This window comes from Lepidochelys kempii, chromosome 13, assembly GCF_965140285.1.
Source record: "Lepidochelys kempii isolate rLepKem1 chromosome 13, rLepKem1.hap1, whole genome shotgun sequence".
NCBI lineage: Eukaryota > Metazoa > Chordata > Testudines > Cheloniidae > Lepidochelys > Lepidochelys kempii.
Genome location: NC_136392.1, coordinates 2,250,402 through 2,269,781, shown reverse-complemented (window position 1 = coordinate 2,269,781; position 19,380 = coordinate 2,250,402). Strand labels below are relative to the sequence as shown.

Below are 19,380 nucleotides of genomic sequence, written 5' to 3'. Positions count from 1 at the left end.
GCTGCCGCATATTTCTTGGCCACAGAAAATAGAATCAAGTAGTTTCAACACAGTAGCTATTAGAAGGTACGGAACTGAATCATTTAAGGCCAAAATTTTAGCCAGTCCAAAGCCACGTTCTGGTTTTGAATATTCCCATTTGTAAGCACAACTTATTACACAAAAGTGGCTGCACAGTTGTTTTGTACATGTATATGAGATCATAGAATCATAGAATATCAGGGTTGGAAGGGACCCCTGAAGGTCATCTAGTCCAACCCCCTGCTCGAAGCAGGACCAATTCCCAGTTAAATCATCCGAGCCAGGGCTTTGTCAAGCCTGACCTTAAAAACCTCTAAGGAAGGAAATTCTACCACCTCCCTAGGTAACGCATTCCAGTGTTTCACCACCCTCTTAGTGAAAAAGTTTTTCCTAATATCCAATCTAAACCTCCCCCACTGCAACTTGAGACCATTACTCCTCGTTCTGTCATCTGCTACCATTGAGAACAGTCTAGAGCCATCCTCTTTGGAACCCCCTTTCAGGTAGTTGAAAGCAGCTATCAAATCCCCCCTCATTCTTCTCTTCTGCAGGCTAAACAATCCCAGCTCCCTCAGCCTCTCTTCATAAGTCATGTGTTCTAGACCCCTAATCATTTTTGTTGCCCTTCGCTGGACTCTCTCCAATTTATCCACATCCTTCTTGTAGTGAGGGGCCCAAAACTGGACACAGTACTCCAGATGAGGCCTCACCAATGTCGAATAGAGGGGAATGATCACGTCCCTCGATCTGCTGGCAATGCCCCTACTTATACATCCCAAAATGCCATTGGCCTTCTTGGCAACAAGGGCACACTGCTGACTCATATCCAGCTTCTCGTCCACTGTCACCCCTAGGTCCTTTTCCGCAGAACTGCTGCCTAGCCATTCGGTCCCTAGTCTGTAGCGGTGCATTGGATTTTTCCATCCTAAGTGCAGGACCCTGCACTTATCCTTATTGAACCTCATCAGATTTCTTTTGGCCCAATCCTCCAATTTGTCTAGGTCCTTCTGTATCCTATCCCTCCCCTCCAGCGTATCTACCACTCCTCCCAGATCATTTGGTGCTGTGACAGGATCAGGCCAGATGGCTACAGGAGAGAAAGAGAAGGCAGATATATTAGCCCCAGGTTAAGTAGGTCACTTTTCCCTGGGTAAGGTAACAGGGAAGGTTCCAGAACAATCAGGAACCTTCTGGAGACAATTAAGACAGGCTGATTAGAACACCTGCAGCCAATGAAGAAGCTGCTACAATCAAGTAAGGCAGGCTAATCAGGGCACCTGGGTTTTAAAAAGGAGCTCACTTCACTTTGTGGTGTGCGTGTGAGGAGCTGAGAGTGAGAACTCGGACTGTTGGAGGACTGAGGTGTACAAGCATTATCAGACACCAGGAGGAAGATACTATGGTGAGGATAAAGAAGGTGTTGGGAGGAGGCCATGGGGAAGTAGCCTAGGGAGTTGTAGCTGTTGCATAACTGTTCCAGGAGGCACTCTAGACAGCTGCGTTCCACAGGGCCCTGGGCTGGAACCCGGAGTAGAGGGCGGGCCCGGGTTCCCCCCAAATCCTCACAACTCCTGGTCAGACACAGGAGGAGTCGACCTGGACTGTGGGTTCAGAAAAATGGCCAAACTGAGGGCTGCTGTGAAGCTCCAAGGCAAGCAAATCCACCAATAAGCACAAGACCCACCAAGGTAGAACAGGAATTTTGTCACAGTGCTTAAATTTCATGGTGTATGCAACTGAACCTGGTGCAAGCCTACTTTAGTGGGTTTAATAGATGCACATGCAAAAGTGAGTGTGGAAATTCAAAGATCAGGGTTAAACAGCAGAACATTAGAGTCTCGTCTTCTTTAATACTTTGCACTTTTAAACCACTTCCATGCAAGGCTCTCAAAGAGCTTTACAAGCATTAGTGAATTTGGCTTCACAATCCCTCTCTGAGGTTTTGTTATCTGCATTTTAGAGATGGTGAAACTGAAATATACAGAATTTATCTGACTTTACCAAGATCACATTGCAAGTCTATGGCTGAGCTGGATACAGAGCCTACATAGATTTATTGGCTATGAAGCATTTTGCATGTATTGGACACACTGCATTAGATACATTAAGTCCATTGTATGGAAAAAATACCATATAATAAAAAATAAGCTGTGTTGTAATTTTGCAGCACCACATCTTTACAGATTTGTTGATTCTTGTGGAAGGCTTTTTTATATACTCACTAAACAGGTTGATATCTGAACTTGTTTAGGATTTTATTGGGGGGAGAAGTTACATGACGCTTGTCATTCTACTGGGAAGAGTCACTATCCAGACGACAGCAGACTGAACACATTCAGTCATTTGATTAACACGTGGTTCACAATGGTCAGGAAGAAATGTAAATTAATAAAGACAGAAGTATATTAATTTTGGAGGAATACTGACACCACTTATTCAGTATGCTCAGTTCCAGGCTAAAGCAAGCGGGCCATATTCACGGTCTGCCAGTAGTTAATATGCACCAGAAACTAGGAGTGTGTTCACTAGCACTGACAATAGTTTGCACTTCTGCATATCTCCGAGCACTTTACCAAAAACAATTAAGAAAGCTGCACAACATTACAGTGAGGAAGGGAGCTGCCAAAATCTTAACAACCGGTTCCTTCCTCACCCCATGAGGGGGTCGTGGCCCGCCCCCCAGGACTCCTGCCCCATCCAACCTCCCGTGTACCTTGACACCCCCCCCCCGGTACCCCTGCCCCATCCACCCCTCTCCCCTGTCTGCCCCCAGAATCGGGCAGGAGGGTCTCGTGGGCCACCGTAGTGGGTGCTCACCGCACCCCGCCCCTAAGAGCCAGAGGGACCTGCTGGGGGGCGAGGTGGGGAGTCCCGGCAGTGCTTACCTGAGGCGGCTCCCAGGAAGCATCCGGCAGATCCCTCTGGCTCCTAGAGGTGGGGTAGCGTAGCTGGGGGGGAGCAGCCACTCCCCCCACCGATCACACCAAAAGTGGCGCCTTAGGCACCGACCCCCTGGGTGCTCCAGGACTGGAGCACCCACGGGGAGAATTTGGTGGGGGCAGAGCACCCACCAGCAGCTCCCTGCCTCGCGCCCGGCCCCAGCTCACCTCCGCTCCTCCTCCGCCTCCTCCCCTGAACATGCTGCCCTGCTCTGCTTCTCTGCCTCTCCCCCCGCCCCCAGTTTCCCGTGAATCAGCTGTTTGCGCGGGAAGCCTGGGAGGGCTGAGAGGCAGGCAGTGGCTTTGCGCTCAGGCCCAAGAAGGTGGAGGTGAGCTGGGGTGGGGAGCAGTTCCCCAGCGGCGCCCCACTCCACCCCACTCCCGGGTTACCTGCTGAGGCGTGGGCGGTCCTCCTTGCCCCCCCTGCCCCCGCTCCCCTCTGCTCCGCCTCCACCTCCCTGGGCCTGAGCGCAAAGCTGCCACTTGCTTCTCACCCTCCCAGGCTTCCCAGCAAAGAGCTGATTCATGGGAAGCCGGGGGGGCGGAGAAGCAGAGCGGGGCGGTGCGTTCAGGGGAGGAGGCGGAGGTGAGGTGAGCTGGGACCGGGCAAGGAGCTACCGGTGGGTGCTCTGCACCCACCAAATTTTCCCCATGGGTGCTCCAGCCCCGGAGCACCCACGGAGGTGGCACCTAAGGCGCCACTTTTGGCCAGTTGTTAAATTTAGAAGACCTTTTAGAACCGGTTGTCCCTCTAAAAGGGCTTCTAAATTTAACAACCGGTTCCAGCGAACCGGTGCGAACCGGCTCCAGCTCACCACTGGGTACCAGATAGCTCAGGACCGGCCTCTCTTGGCACCACAGCTGCCTCTCAGGGAACACAGAGCTGTTTAGCAGCACACAGCAACACTACACAATAGTTTGGGACAGGAAATAAAGACTATTATGTTCAACTAAAAACACAGGAGTTTAGGGAGGTGGACTGTAATTTGGCCAAGGCACCAGGGTTAATACCTTTATTCTTACATAAAGTGCCATGTGATCCTCAATAACAACAAAGGGTTAGGGCCTCGTTTCACATCTCATCTGGAATATGGAAGCTTCAGCAGCATGGTTTGTCTCACCCAGCCCAAGTTTTGCATCAAATTGTTTTGTTTGTACTTGGACAAGTGCATTGAGCACACAATGCTATCTTACAAAGCCTGGGAAATCTACTCTGGGAAAAAATGTTTGTAATGACCTACACAGTCTAAAAGCTTTTAAGATTCAGTCTAGTTTTTACTATCCTCAGTGTTATGGTTAATTATAATAATTAAAAAATTACATTCATTCAAAGCAAGCCGTTCATACAGTCATCATCTAGCCTGACTTCTGATATAGCACAGGCCATTAAATTTCACCGTTACCCCTGCATTGAGCCCAATAACTTGTGTTTGCCTAAAGCAGGGGTGGCCACCCTGTGGCTCAGGAGCCACATGTGGCTCTTCAGAAGTTAATACGTGACTCCTTGTACAGGCACCAACTCCGGGGCTGCAGCTACAGGTGCCAACTTTCCAATGTGCCAGGAGGTGCTCACGGCTCAACCCCTGGCTCTGCCACAGGCCCTTTTTCCAGCCCTCGAATAATTTTTATGGCTCTTTTCTGCACCCTCTCCAGTTTCTCAACAGCCCTTTAAGAATGTGGACACCAGAACTGGACACAGTATTCCAGTATCTGTCTCACCAGTGCCATTTACAGAGGTAAAATCATCTCCTTATTCCTACTCCCCTGTTCACATATCTAGGGATCACATTTGCCTTTGTGTCCTAGCATCGCACTGGGAGCTCATGTTGACTGCTTGTCCACTCTGACCCCTAAGCCTTTTTCAGAGTTCCTGCTTTCCTGGATGCATTCTGCAGGTGTGACCTGCATTCCTTGTAAGTAGCTGCATTACTTTACTTTGGCTGTTAAAACACAATTTGTTTGAGCGGGTCCGGCTTACCAAAGGACACAGATTGTTCTACCTGTCTTGTCTTCATGATTATTTACTGCCCCACCAACCCCTTTTCATCCCCAGATTTTATCAGCAGGGATTCTATATTTCCACCTGCTTTGATGAAAATGTTGAATAGCAACGGGCCCAGTACTGATCCCTGTGGAACCCCGGTAGATACACCCCCATTTGACGAACAATGATGAATTAAAGGAGAGGAATATAATTAATGCCAGTCAACATCATTTTAATGGAAAATAGGGCTTGTCAAACAAACCTGATTTCATCCTTTAAGGAGATCTGTCAGTTTGCTGATTCTTAATCCATTTAAGGTGTGCTTTATTGATACTGAATAGTGCTAATTTTTTACAAAAAAAAGTCTATTACACCCATGCAGCTACCTTTATCAACTACACCTGTAATCTCCTTACAGGTTTGTTTGACAAGATCTATTTCCCATAAAAATTATGTTGAGTGGCATTAATTATATTGACAGGTTTCAGAGTAACAGCCGTGTTAGTCTGTATTCGCAGTCTCTAAGGTGCCACAAGTACTCCTTTTCTTTTTATTAATTATATTCCTATCCTTTAATTCTTTATCAACTGAATCCCTTATAATCTTTTTCTTTATTTTGCCCAGGGACTGGCCTATCTTTCTTGCCCTTTTTGAATATTGGCACAACATTAGAACTCTTCTAGTCTTTTGGAATTTCCCCAGCATTCCAAGATTTGTTAAAAATTAACATCAGTGAGCCAGAACTCTCCTCCACCAACTCTTTTAGGACTCTTGGATTCAAGTTATTTGGACCTGATGATTTAATTCTTTTATCCTCAGTAAAAGTTGTTTAACAACCTCATTAGTTACTAATGGACTGGAAAGTACTTCATTATCTTCATGTGATATGAGTATATCAACCTGCTTCATTCCAGATACAGAACAGAAATTTTTACTGAACACTTCTGCCTTTTCTGAATCACGATTAACAATTTTACCATCTCCACTGAATAATGAGCCTATACCATTGTTAGGATTTCTTTTGTTCCTAATATACCTTTTAAAAAACCTCTTTATTGTCCTTAGCTCTGCCAGCCATGGATTTTTCCCTGATACCTTTGCTTTCCTTATCAATTTTCTACACTTCACAACTTCTAAATTATATCAGTTGTTAGTCACTTCCCCCTTTTTCCATTTGTTATGTGTGGCTTTTTTATTTTTAATTGCTGCCTGCACTTTGCCACTTAACATGGATGGTCTGTTAACCAAAGTTGTCCTCTTTCTTGATGGTGGAATCATGGCTTTTTGGCCTTCTTCTTAAAGAACTCCCAGTTTTCATTCACATTTTCCTGTCTAAATTTTTCCTCCCAATCAATTTTTCTCATAATTTTCTTCAGATTTGGGAAATTAGCCTACTTGAGGTACCAAATCTATATAAGGTTGGTTGGGACTGTCCTCTGTTTGCCCATGTTGAACGTAATCAGGTTAGATCATTGTTCCTAAGCAACCACCAACTTCCAATTCAGTGATTAATTTATCTTTATGCATCAGAATGAGATCCAAAACAGTTACCTCATGTTGGGTGCAATACCCTTTGTGTTAGAAAATTTATCATCTGTAATTTTTAGAAACTCTAATGATGATTAACTACTGGCAGCATGAGACTTCCAGCATATGTCTCCCAACTTGAAGTCCCCCATAAAATGCCAGGAAAGTTACAGGTGACAGGATGGGTATAAACTGGTATGAGAGTACAGGCTGAACGCAGAATATAGATATGGCTGTAAATTTTAAAGGGCAATATAGTTTAAACCACACAAATACAATCCTGAACACTGCTCTAATACAGCTTTCACCAAAACACCAAGGCAACAGAGATTGTGACAATGAACTTATCTTGAGTGGTTTACACAAAATAATTCACAAGAGAAGGGGGAAAAACAATACATGAAAGTAGTGAAATTCTTAAATTTAGAACCATTTTGTCCCCAAATATTATTCACTGGATAATTTTTATCATCGTTAAGAGTTTCAAGCCAATATTCAGAGTTGAATCAAAAGGCTAATATACATACTAACTTGCACCAATTCAATGTAATTGATTTCCTAAAACCAATTTAGTTATTTTGCTGAAAGTCTATGTGTTGATAATTACTAACTTTAGCTAAACTGACTTCAGCCTTATTCTGAAATAAGCCTGTCAACACAGAGAATTGCACTGAAATAACTAAATCGGTTTTAATTCACAGCTATTATTATTTCATTGTAAGTCTGTGTGTAGCCCAGTCTTAAGTGAGGCTAGAGAAGAGCTAAGTTGTGGAATTTATATCTTTTTCTGATTCCCTTGCTACTTGTACCAGCTACTTAAGACTCCTTCGGCTCCCTTTGACTTACACCCATTTGCCAATACATAATTTGTACTTGTCTCTCACTGCAACCTCTGTTTTTCTTCTTGGCATTGTATTTATCAGTATTTAATTTAGGAACCAAAGGAGATTCTTCTTCAGGGCAGAAGAGGGCAAAAAATATCTCTACAAAATAACATTTATTTTCAAGTGACTGAGTGAATGCAGTGCTCATGAGAGGAAGGGATAAAAGTCCTGGCTACAGCCAAGCAGCACGATATGTTTCCCTGTACAATTTTGCCAAATACAACTTCCTCCAGTACTGTAACACTCTCTGTTGTCCCAGCTATGGGTCCCCGCAGACAGCTCGGTCCAGGCACCTTAATCCTGACCTGTGACACCTTAGCCCAGAGCAGCAGCTGCCAATCATGGCAAATTTGATGTTGGTTCTGTGAGCTGCACAAAGGGATGAGACTACCAAACTCACTCTCACGTGACAACAAGTCAGTTCTGAACTAAAGATCCTGAAGAGGAAAACCTTGTGTGCTACATAGAGCCAGTCCCAATATTGCCAAGACTGCCGCAGATTTTAGAAACCCTGTCCCAAGAATTTGCATTGCTGACAAAAGACCCTAGGCTATACCTTTTTCCTGCTACCTGGGGCTGCTCTGAACTGTGGGGCAGGCAAACGGAGAGGTTAGCAGCTGACAAACTTCTTTCCCAGCCAACCTAACTTAGCTCTCTCTGTGCCTCTGTCTTCCCCCAGTTCCAGCTCTGCTTGTCTCATTGAAAGCCTAGAGTTAAGAATGGGGGTGAATCCCAAGCAGGCTGGCTTGATAGAAACTCTCCGAGGATGTCTGAGAACTTGATTAATGAGTACAGCATGGAGAAGGCAGAGGAGAGGGAGCCAGGAGGACTCAATATTGCATACAAACTATTGTAGACACAGGGATCCTTTCATCCCTTAGTCCCCCAGCTGGCGCTTGATCCTGAAGGGTGTTTAGCAACCTCTACTCCCCTTGACTTGAGTTGGACTGGGAGGTGCTCACTACCTTTCACGATTATGCCTCTGATATGGAGAAAATGTTTTCTGAAAACCTGTTCTGCATACACCTCATCCTGCCCTCCTAGCACATCTCAAACTCCCACTGAAATCAGTGGGAGCTTGGGATGTGTAAGGAATGCAGGACTGGGCCAGGCCCTACCATTCCTCCCAATCTCTTAATATAGCACAAGTTAGTGTGGGAAACCTACAGCCACCAGTAGAAAGCTTATGCTAGTTCAGCTCCAACAGCAGCTCCTGCCATTTGTTCATTATATAATCTCCTGGCCTGTTTCTGTATCATTTATACCTGGTTACCAAACCCCAGACTGGACTGTATTGAAACTGCCAAAACAGCAGCATGTCCAGATCAGAGGGAGTCAATTTGGCATTTCAATTTAAAGATTTGTTCCTTTTAAAGTCTTTAGAGTCTGCCAGGCATTGTGTAAGATAGGAGGTCTTAATGGAAGTCATGCTGAATGGCTTAGTATGAACACTGAAAAAATAAATTCAGGACTGAGCTGGAATAAAACCAGAAGGAATAGCTTGCCCAGAGAACAACTGCCCCAAACTTGGACTACCCAAGCATTTAAAAAATGATAGTAATTCATCATTTAAAAATTAGGTGGCAAGGCTAAACATTAGGGCTAAACAGCAAACATTTTCTTTTTGCTCTTTTTAATTACTAGCTTGTAACAGTCAGGAGTTCAGCAGATACTGTAGTGCACCAGCAGTCATCCTACAGTGAGTTACTTCTGCACAATGTAGAAAGTATAAGGGGCCTGAGTCTCCTCTCACACCTGTGCGAATTTGTTTAAAACCAGTGTGAGAGGAGACTCAGGCCCCAGGAGCCTCTGCATGTTCTTGTGATCTCAAACTAAGTGGTCTGAGTCATAATTCTGCTCTGAGTTATGCCAGAGTAAATCTATTGACTCCAATGGAGGTATTCCAGATTTTCTTAGGAGTGAGAATAGAATTTGGTCTGTGGTTTTCAGAGTAACCTCATTACTCATGGGGAGCTATTTTGTAATGTTGCTTTCCAAGGTCTGTACTCTCTGCAGGAGCCCCTTCTTGTCATTTATGAAGGCTCAAGTAGACACTCCTGATTTTACTATCTTCTTTGTTCCTCAGCACAGATAAAACATTCTAATATTCTTCCAGTCTGTGCTTCCTTTTGAAGACACTGCTATTTTAATATTCGCGTGTCTAGCAGCACCCGTAAATCATAGACATGGCACACAATTTTTCCTGGATAATGAAGTTAAAAGGCCATCTTGACATCCATTCATTTAATGGTTTCAGTAGATCAGTTACCCCAAGAAAAGTGAGTTCCCCATGGTGCTGCTGGGCACAATTAATCATTTATGGCAGAAGCCAAGAGGAACACAAGTCAGTTATTTACTTTACTTCTATTAGTGCCACCAAATGCTAGTTGATTGCATGGCAATAAGGTGACATTGCTTTAAAGATGAACTAGAAAGCAATAAATAATTACTTAAAACGGTGTTTGTGATGTACAAAAAGAACCTCAAAATGTGTTCGCTTCCACTTCTTCTTAGAAACAGGTCCTGATTCTTGGAGGACTTTTGCAGTCCTTGGGGCATCTGGAACATCATAGCTGGAGACCGAAACCAGAGCTGCAGCTTTCTAATCCTAAAACTCCACATCCTCTCTGCCTCAACTGGGGACTGGGAGAGCAGCAACCTCTAGCTGTGTTTCACATTTCATGTCTTCCAAAGACTGCCCAAGTCCTCCAGAAAAAAGAGCAACATCATTACCTGATGTTTCTAATGTAGACTACAAACAGGGGGAAAATGGGAGGGGGGGGGAAACGAGGCCTTTTTATTATTATTCATCACACACAGCAAGATCACCTTTACACTTATTTTCTACACAGTTCTAGGGATAGTGGGGAAGAGAAAACATGGGTTTCTTGAGCTCTAGCTGGCAAGCCAGGCACCTGACATTGGTGAAAATTGTAAGGATTTGCCCATCAGCTCTCCTGTCCTTCAGTCCCCAGTCTTTCCACGCTAAAGTTGCCATGAGACTGCTTCCTTGAGGAGATCACCCACCCATCTGTATTCTGCATTCAGTGTTCCAGGATGCAAATCAGCCTCTTTTTCCTTAGTCTTTGGATTCTCCTGTAAATGTCAACTCAAGTAGAAATTCCAGTTGAAAACTTTCAACTGGTTCCAGTTGGCCAGCTAGGTTTTGGAACAAAGAATGGCTCTGTTGGTTGTGGGGGCCACTAGTCCTTGACAAACCAGTACAAAGCAACAGAATCCAAAGGAAAACATTAGAAATTAACAGAGACCAGCCAAAGGACTCTAATAAAGATGACCTGAATGTCAGCTAGAGAGGGCTTGAACATGATTCAATAATGTGGTCCAGGCTCCTCCATCCAGGCAATCCTGAGCACAGCACCGCTGAGGGGCCACTGCACTGTAATACAGTTCCCCACACGGTCAGTCAGTCTCTATGGACAGGCCCTAAAACTACCCTGGAAAATTTTACTTTAGGTAATGTGTCCCTTTGCTCACAGACTTGGAGACCTTTGGGCAGATTTTCAAAAGAGCTCAGCTCCCTTCTTTAGATGGCTAAAGAAATTGGCCAGATTTTCACAAGTGCCAAACAGCTCGCGCTCAGAACCATGGGAGATGCTGCATGCTGAGCACGTTCAGAAATCTGGTCCATTGTGAATTAACCCTCTTAGGCCATGTCTACACTAGAGAGCTTACACAGGCACAACTGTATCAATGCAGCTACCCAGCTGTAAGATTGCTTGTGCAGCCACTCTATGCTGATGGGAGAGACCTCTCCCGTCAGCATTATAAAACCACCTCCATGAGCGGCGGTAGCTATGTCGGCAGGAGATGCTCTCTCACCAACATAACACTGTCCACGCCAGGACTCTGTTAGTGTAATTTATGTGGCTTAGGGTTTGTTTTTTTTCAAATCCTCGAGCAACATAAGTTATATTGACAAAAGTGGTAGTGTAGACGTGGCCTTAATTCTTACTCCTTTCATAGCTGTTTTGCCCATAATAATTGGCATTAAAATGCCTTCATAGATTATAAGCCAGAAGAGACATTCTGATCATTTTAGTCTCACCTCTTGTGTAACCCAGGCCATAGGACCTTCCTGAATTAATTTCTACTTTAAACTAGAGCAGATCTTTTAGAAAAACACCCAGTCTTGATTTAAACATTTCCAATGATGAAGAATCCACCACAATCCTTGGTAAATTGTTCCAATGGTTAATTACACTCACCGTTAAAATTATGCAGCTTCCTTCTAGTCTGAATTTGTCTAGCTTCAACTTCCGGCCATTGGATCTTGTTATCTTTTTCTGCTAAACTACGGAGCCCTCTGTTATCACATTTCTGTTCCTCATGTAGGTACTTATAGACTGTGCTCATCACTTCTTAACCTTCTCTTTGTTAAACTAAGCAGAGTGAGCTCCCTGAGTCATTCACTATAGGGTATTTTTTCAATCCTTTAAGTGTTCTTGTGATTCTTCTGTAAACCTTCTCAAGTTCATCAGCATCCTTCTTGACTTGTATAAACTGGAGAGGGTTTGGAGAAGAGGCATAAGAATGATTAAAAGTTTGGAAACCATGCCTTGTAGTAAAACACTCAAAAAACCTTGAATTATCATATGTGCAACTCCTGTGTCCACTTCACTTTTCCTTCACCAATACCGTAACCCTGTCAGGGTCCAATGCATTAGTGACTGTTCTAGGCACTCGGTCACCCAGAAGAAGTCAGAAAATGTCCTTAAGGCTCAAGGTTGAGGGCACCCAGGACACACTGGCTCTCCCAAATATCCCCTCAGGATTAGGTCATGCAGCTAAATCTGATGGAAAGTCCTTTTCCTGTGGAAATTTGAACAGCAGCACTCATCTCTGGCTGCTCTTCTGCTCCCAGGAATCTCACTGGAGTTTAAGCCGCAGACTGAAGGGCAAACTATCAACATTGAATAATTTCTTCCCTCAGTTGTTATATCTTGGAAAGCCTTATGGAGCAGTGTACTCACCTAACCAAGAAACGCTGGTGACAAGAGGAAGAGTTCACAGGATGATATGCCTGATAAACTGAGGGTGAGAAAATATCGGCATTGTGAAGAACAGCTGCAACCCAGGCGACATGTACTGGTTGATGAAGGTAGAGCTGATTATATGCAGAGTGGAAGCAGCTCGAGACGGTAGCCAGTGTATCTGCTTTCTAATTCAATGGGCATTTGGTGAAGCAAAGGGAAAAAGAAACAACAAACTGAAAATCCATGAAATTGCATACTGAGGGACAAGAATGTGACCAATTCAGATTTCTTTTTTCAAAACTAGAAGATCTAAGAGAGGCCAGAGTGAATTAGGTAAACAATGTGATACTTTTCCTTGAGCTAAGAAATCATTTAGGGCCTGAATCCTATAGTTCCAAGTGGGGCATAACTCCTGTTGACATTAATGGGAATTTTTTTCTGAATAAGTATTTCAGGATTGGGTCCTTTAAATATCCTAATCCTCAGGCCACATAGGTCGGTCTTCTTCAAGGATTCTGGGATCTTCATATTTTGCAGAAAGCATGGTTTTTCATGTTGCAGAGTTGGCACTGGATGTGGAAGATTACAGTCAAATCCATGATGCAGAGTAACATTTGCAGAGCTACTGGGCTAACTGAAGGCCCAGCCCTGCAGAATTTTCTCATGCTAAACTCCTATTGAAGAAATCAGTGAAGGTGATGGTACTGGGCCCATACTTATGAGTTTTTGTCATGTGATATGGGGCCATTTCTTGCAACAGTAACTCCAAGTAGACATAGAAATGCCCACTGCTTAAACAGATGTTTAATATGGAAGAATTAATAGTGTTACAGTATCCAAGGGTCAGTTTGGCAAAAACGCTTTCCTCCCTTTATAAATATTTTATATTGATTTTTACGTAGTTACATAATTTATATAAAGAGGGAAACACTTCACATCATAGTCACAAGGCTCAAATCCTATGAAATACATGACACTCCTAGGCCTTATAAAGAACAAAATGGTCTGATCTGGCACCCACAACATCACTGCGAACTTTGTCATTGACTTCAGTGGAAACCGGTCAAAGCCTTAGACTGCAGGCTCTTTGGAGCAGGGAACAGGTTTTATTTATACAGAGCCCAGACTTGCAAGGCGCTGAATAACCTTCAATTCCCACTAAATGTGGTGGGCGTTGAGGACACCCAGCTAGGGCTGCCAACTTTCTAAGTGCACAAAAATGAACACCCTTGCTCTGCTCCTTGCCCCACCCCTCCTGCTCTGGCTGCGGGTGCAGGCGCTGGGGATGAGGGGTTTGGGGTGCAGGAGGGGGCTTGGGCTGAGGGGTTCAGAGTATAGGAGAGGGCTCTGGGCTGGTGCAGGGGGGTTGGGTACGGAGGGGTGTGAGGGCTCCAGCTGGGGGTGCAGGAGGGGGCTCTGGGCTGGGACCAAGTGTTCGAAGGGTGGAAGGGGGATCAGTGCTGGGGCAAGGGGTTGGGGTCAGGGGTGCAGGCTCAGGGTGGTGCTTATCTCAAGCAGCTCCCAGAAGCAGCATCATGCCCTGCTCCTGCTCTTACGCAGCCAACTGGTTCCCAGCCAATGGGAGCTATGGAGCTGGCGCTTGGGACAGAGGCAGTGAGTGGAGCCCCCGGCTGCCCCTATGCCTAGGAACAGGAGGGGGGACATGCTGCCGCTTCCAGGAGCCGCACAGAGACACGGCAGGCAGGAAGCCTGCCTCAGCCCCGCTGCACCACTGACCCGACTTTTAATGGCTCAGTTGGCGGTTCTGACCAAGCCACCAGGGTCCCATTTTGATTGGGTGTTCTGACTGAAAATCGGACACCTGGCAACCCTACACCCAGCAGGATCAAGCTCATGAGTTTGCAAAGTGTTGTGTAAATATACAGAACTACAGAAAAGCTTTATACAAAGAAGCATGAAACAGAGCCTCAGAATAACTATGTGCTCTATGAAACTTTATTTGCATAAACTTAAAACCCAAAAGCCACATCAGGAGTTGCAGTTGCTCAGCATTGCTCAGAATTTAGCCCTGAGGCTGTATAGCCTGATCAAAATCTCCAAGTAATTTAAATAAATGCCTTTAGCACCAGTGAAATAAAGAGCATCCATTTGGGGGAAGGAGTGAGCCAGCTAAGCGAATGTGAAACATTAGGATTTCCTTTTAACATTAAGCATGAAGATTTAAGTCACAGCAGCCTCTCAAATTAGCCACCACATCCTTGGGCAGAAATTGGTCGTCGCAGGACCCACTACCTTCACACAGCAGAAATGGCATGGATAAGTTACAAATGTAAGATTAGAATGGATAATACACAAACATTTGGTTCAGCCCCAGGCAGGAGGGATCCAGGGAGATTAGTCCATTTTAACAGATTGCCCCTCTGTCACTTTTTCCACTCTTTCCATCCTGAGCAAAATGATCCTCTTTAATCTTTGTCTGGCTGATTCCATATCCGGAAAAGATGAAAGTTCTATTATAAACAATATGACGCTTTTTGGGAAACTGAGGTGTAGCATCAGTTCCATAAGGTTCTAATACTGGTTAACACCTTTCTCCTGTTCTGAACCACTGGGATAAGGTCAGGCAGAGGAGAACATTACTGTATTGGTACCTGATTTCCTGTTTGTTTCCTTTAATATGTGCTCTTGATCCATCACGTCCAGATGCACCACAGCTAAAGTAGAGTAACATTCATGTCTTCTTTCCACTACGGCACGCTCCCTCAAGCCCCATCCTCCCTACCCCGAGTGGTGCACTCCTTCCTACCACCCAACCTCTCCCGACCCCTGCCTTGACACACTACCCTCTGCCCCACACCTCCTCGACTCCCACCCCCAGGTACAGCAGGCTCTCCTTTGCCCCACCCTGCCCCCCAGCTACGGCCAGAATCGCCTCAAGCTTTCAGAGGTGTAGGTTATATTTCCAAATATTGTAGATCCTATTTACAGTGGGCCCTGCCTGGCCTGACTTCAGGGGGACTGCATGGCTGCAAGTGACGGCAGGATTTGGCTAGTATGTCCTGGTTTAAAAAGAACCTAGTACATTATCCATGACTGGAACCAGGCTTGAGGACTCTTTACTGACAGATATTCAGTATAATCATTTGGATGTATCTTTCTACTAACAAAGGAATTTTTTGAAGTGGTTTTAACCATGATGGGAGAGCCAGGATTCCTGGAATCTGTTCCCAGTTCTGTCACTGACTTGATGAGTGACCTTGGGCAAGTCACTTAGGGCCATTTTCAGAGGTGCTGAGTACCTCCAGCTTCCATTGACATCAGCTGCCTACCTGTCTGTCTTAGGAGTTCATATGGCAGCCCGTCAAAGTACTCTTGGAGTGTCTTCCACAGAAGATTAAATTGGCAATAGCGAAGTCCCTTGTGAACTTCAACTGGAGATGCAGGTGCTCAGTAACTCTGAAATTCAGACCCTTAACATCTCTATGCATCATTTCACCCATCTGTAAAATAGAGATAATAATGCTTACCTATGTTACGGCGGTGTTGTAAGGTTTAATGAATGTAATCCTTGTATAGCGCTGTGAGAGCCTCAGATAACAATTGCTTCCGAAGTGCACAGCATACATTACAATGTTCTTCTTGTTATGCCTGTGTTGCTGTTCCCTGTTTCCTGGGCAGTGCTGAGAGAATCTTGCCCCTTTTCTCTCATGAACTAGTAACTTATCAGGCTCCTCTCCACCTGCCCGTGTCCTCATGGTGATAACTCCTAATCTCCCCTCCAGTGAAGTCTCTGATGTATTTGACTTTGTATGTTTATGAACATAATTATTCTAATAGTTTCCTTATGGTGCTGTGGTTTCAAGGTACCTCTGTTTGCAAGTCCGAGCTCAGGACCAGGATAATGGAATATGGCACCTGAGAACCTTCTGCTGTTATCAGCTAATTAGTTTATTTTTTTGTTCTTATCTCCAGTCACCTTCTACTCCTGAGCTGGGGAGCCAGGGAGAGGGTTAGTTTCAGAAAGGGAAATAGATTCAGTTAGTAAAATCAAATAGCTCTGGGTATTGGTCTGCCCCAGCAGCAGCCATCTTGTTTGCAGCTTTCTACTCCCCACATTGGACTGTTTTCTAGGCTCAGTTAACCAGATGCAAAAGCATTTCTTGGTAGCAGTACATTTCCTATACATCTTTTTACTGACAGGTTCAAGAACAGAACTTTGAGGACACACACTTGCTATTGCTGTAATTTATTGAGAAAAAATTCCAGACACAAACACTCCTGAACTCCAGAGTTCAAAACTCAGGCCCTACCCCAAATTCTACTGACTTCCAGGGTATTTGGGTTTGGCTCATTGTAGAGGTAAATTCAATCTGGAAATTCAGATCCATATTTATGACTTGGATCCGGGATTTTGGTTAAGATTCATCTCATATTTTTAGTGAATTGAGTTTTAGAGACCAGGTGAAGTCATCTCTTTCACAGAACAGGTAAAGCACAAGCAGTGATTAGGCAAACCTCCCACACAACCCTGCTAATATGCCTCGCCCCTGACGTGAAAGGACCTCTTCCTGTGTTGAGATAGGAGCTCAGTCTCCATGACCCATTTGGTTCATAGCCTTGCAGTAAAAAATGCCGATTATGGTGGGAGTTTTTGTGGACTGAGACCCACCAAACTCATTTCACAAAAGCCACTAAACAGTCAGCAAGTGTTAACAACTTTTGGTCACCCCATCCAAGGATGGACATAAAACCAGTGATCAGATTCTTTGTTTTGCTACTGATCCCGTGAGCCATCTAGCCCCTTGAACTGATCCAGTTTAGAATCCAATTTTCTCATGATGTTCAGAGCCAGTTTCTGAGGAAAAGAGGTTTTAGGCTGGTGAAGATGTAGAGCTGTCCATAATTTTACAGCATCAGACTCCACAGCTGATGGCAAAATCATTAGAACCCCCCAGTTTTTCACAGTTCTAAAACTCTAATATTACCCACTGCACAGAGGCTGTTAAACTCGGGTGTCCAGCATATGCAAGGAAAAGCTATGCCGAAGTGCACCCTCCAACATGTAACTTAGCCCCAGGGGAAGGTGTTTTTTCCACTGACCCAATGAAAAGATTCAACATCTATTTCCTCAGTCCCTGCAAATAACTGCAATCTGGCACTTTACACCCCTGCACTGAATTCTCTCTTTAGGCTGCCATCAGACAACAACCATCCATGGACTTCAACTTCACCGTTCAGGTTAACAATTTACCAATGCCTCCTGCTTGCTACAACACACACACACACCTCCTCAGCTCCTGGTGGTAACGGGGAGGTAGAGAGAAAAACAAAAGGCGATCAGACTCCAACCTCTATTTGCTGGGAAGAAAATCTGACACTTGATTTCTGAAGTGCCAGCAATGGAACTTTGTGGGGAGTCAGTAAAGTGTATTCTTTTTATAGTCTGTTTCCATGGTGCATTGAGGATCCCCTGGCAAATTCTGCAGCTGCAGAACGTTGGAAAATTCCATGGTCTAGGTATAATCATGTGGCAGTCTGCCCCCTCCATTCCCAAATCAAAATCCAGAGGCATAATATTGTCACCAAACAGCTGAGCCTCTTCCCAGCTGGAGACAAGAAGGAAGTGACTGGAGCTGACTCTCCAGCAAGATGCTGAACAACTCATGAAAAGAGAACACCTGAGCAACAGAAGCAAAGCCTAGGGATCAGTCCCGATCTGCTAAAGCCCTTCAGCAGTTTGGAAGATGGCAGAGAAATACATTCCTCTTCATCATGGATATTTTTACATTAATTTCACTTAAAACCACCATATGTCTAAAGAACATGCAGATAGTAATGAAAAATAACTGCACTGAATACATTTCTGTTCCTCTCCTCCGTGCCCTTTTGGCAAAAACCTTGCATGGATTTTTAGAGACAGACTTTCAAAAACAAAATGTTGTGTGCACACAACCTACACACAGCAACACTGTCTGCAACCTGCATGTGCACACAAGCTAGACATGTGCAAAACTGTTCCTGTGAAAATCTGGCCATCACTACTTTGAGCTGCCAAGCATCAGCCATTCACCCTACCCCTTCAGTCTGGACAGAAATCTGCTCTGCACCTGGTGCCTCTCAGCACCTCTTGGAGTAAGACACTCTGTTAGTCAGGAAGAGAGCAACTCACCTGCTCCTGTGAATTCATGACCCGCAGTTTCATTTGCTTCAGATAGGTGGAGGTGAGAGGCATGTTGTAGTCAATGATTCCAGAGACCAAAGAGGAGGGTGGCTCATTTTCTGAAGTAAAAAACAAAAGGAAAGCTGCTTTTAGATGTGGGAGCATTGCAGCACGGACCTGACACTGTACTACCATCAGCATTATTTAATATCTGAATTGCAGTCACCCCCCAAAGCCCCCATTCCGAATTTAGGCCCACAGTGCTACACGCTGCATAAATGCCCCACCCTGACAGGAATTCCCTTTCATTGCAATGAACCATCCTATGTGGAAATGGTTACACACAATGTAACATTTTTAGTTTGGGTGACTAAACATTAAACGCAGAATGAAACATCGAACCATGCCAGAAGGCTCAAAACCACCTCTGTCCAAATGGAACACAGAGAGAGTTTCACAAACAACCAGCTTTTTCCAGCCAGTTGTAGTGCTGCAAAGTCACTAAACTGGGAGGAGTGGCAGATACGCTGGAGGGTAGGGATAAGATACAGAGGGCCCTAGACAAATTAGAGGATTGGGTCAAAAGAAATCTGATGAGGTTCAACAAGGACAAGTGCAGAGTCCTGCATTTAGGACGGAAGAACCCAATGCACAGCTACAGACTAGGGACCGAATGGCTCGGCAGCAGTTCTGCGGAAAAGGACCTAGGGGTGACAGTGGACGAGAAGCTGGATATGAGTCAGCAGTGTGCCCTTGTTGCCAAGAAGGCCAATGGCATTTTGGGATGTATAGGTAGGGGCATTGCCAGCAGATCGAGGGACGTGATCATTCCCCTCTATTCGACATTGGTGAGGCCTCATCTGGAGTACTGTGTCCAGTTTTGGGCCCCACACTACAAGAAGGATGTGGA

The 19,380-nt window shown here is 44.8% G+C and overlaps 1 protein-coding gene across 1 annotated transcript in view; it reads right to left on the bottom strand.

The window, feature by feature from the left end:
- Nucleotides 1–19,380, bottom strand: part of NOL4L (nucleolar protein 4 like) — a 106,174-nt gene that overhangs the window by 47,246 nt on the left and 39,548 nt on the right. Inside the window, exon 4 of the mRNA XM_073308637.2 lies at nucleotides 18,480–18,589. Coding sequence (XP_073164738.1) covers nucleotides 18,480–18,589 — 110 coding nt within the window. The remainder of the gene's footprint in view (nucleotides 1–18,479; nucleotides 18,590–19,380) is intronic.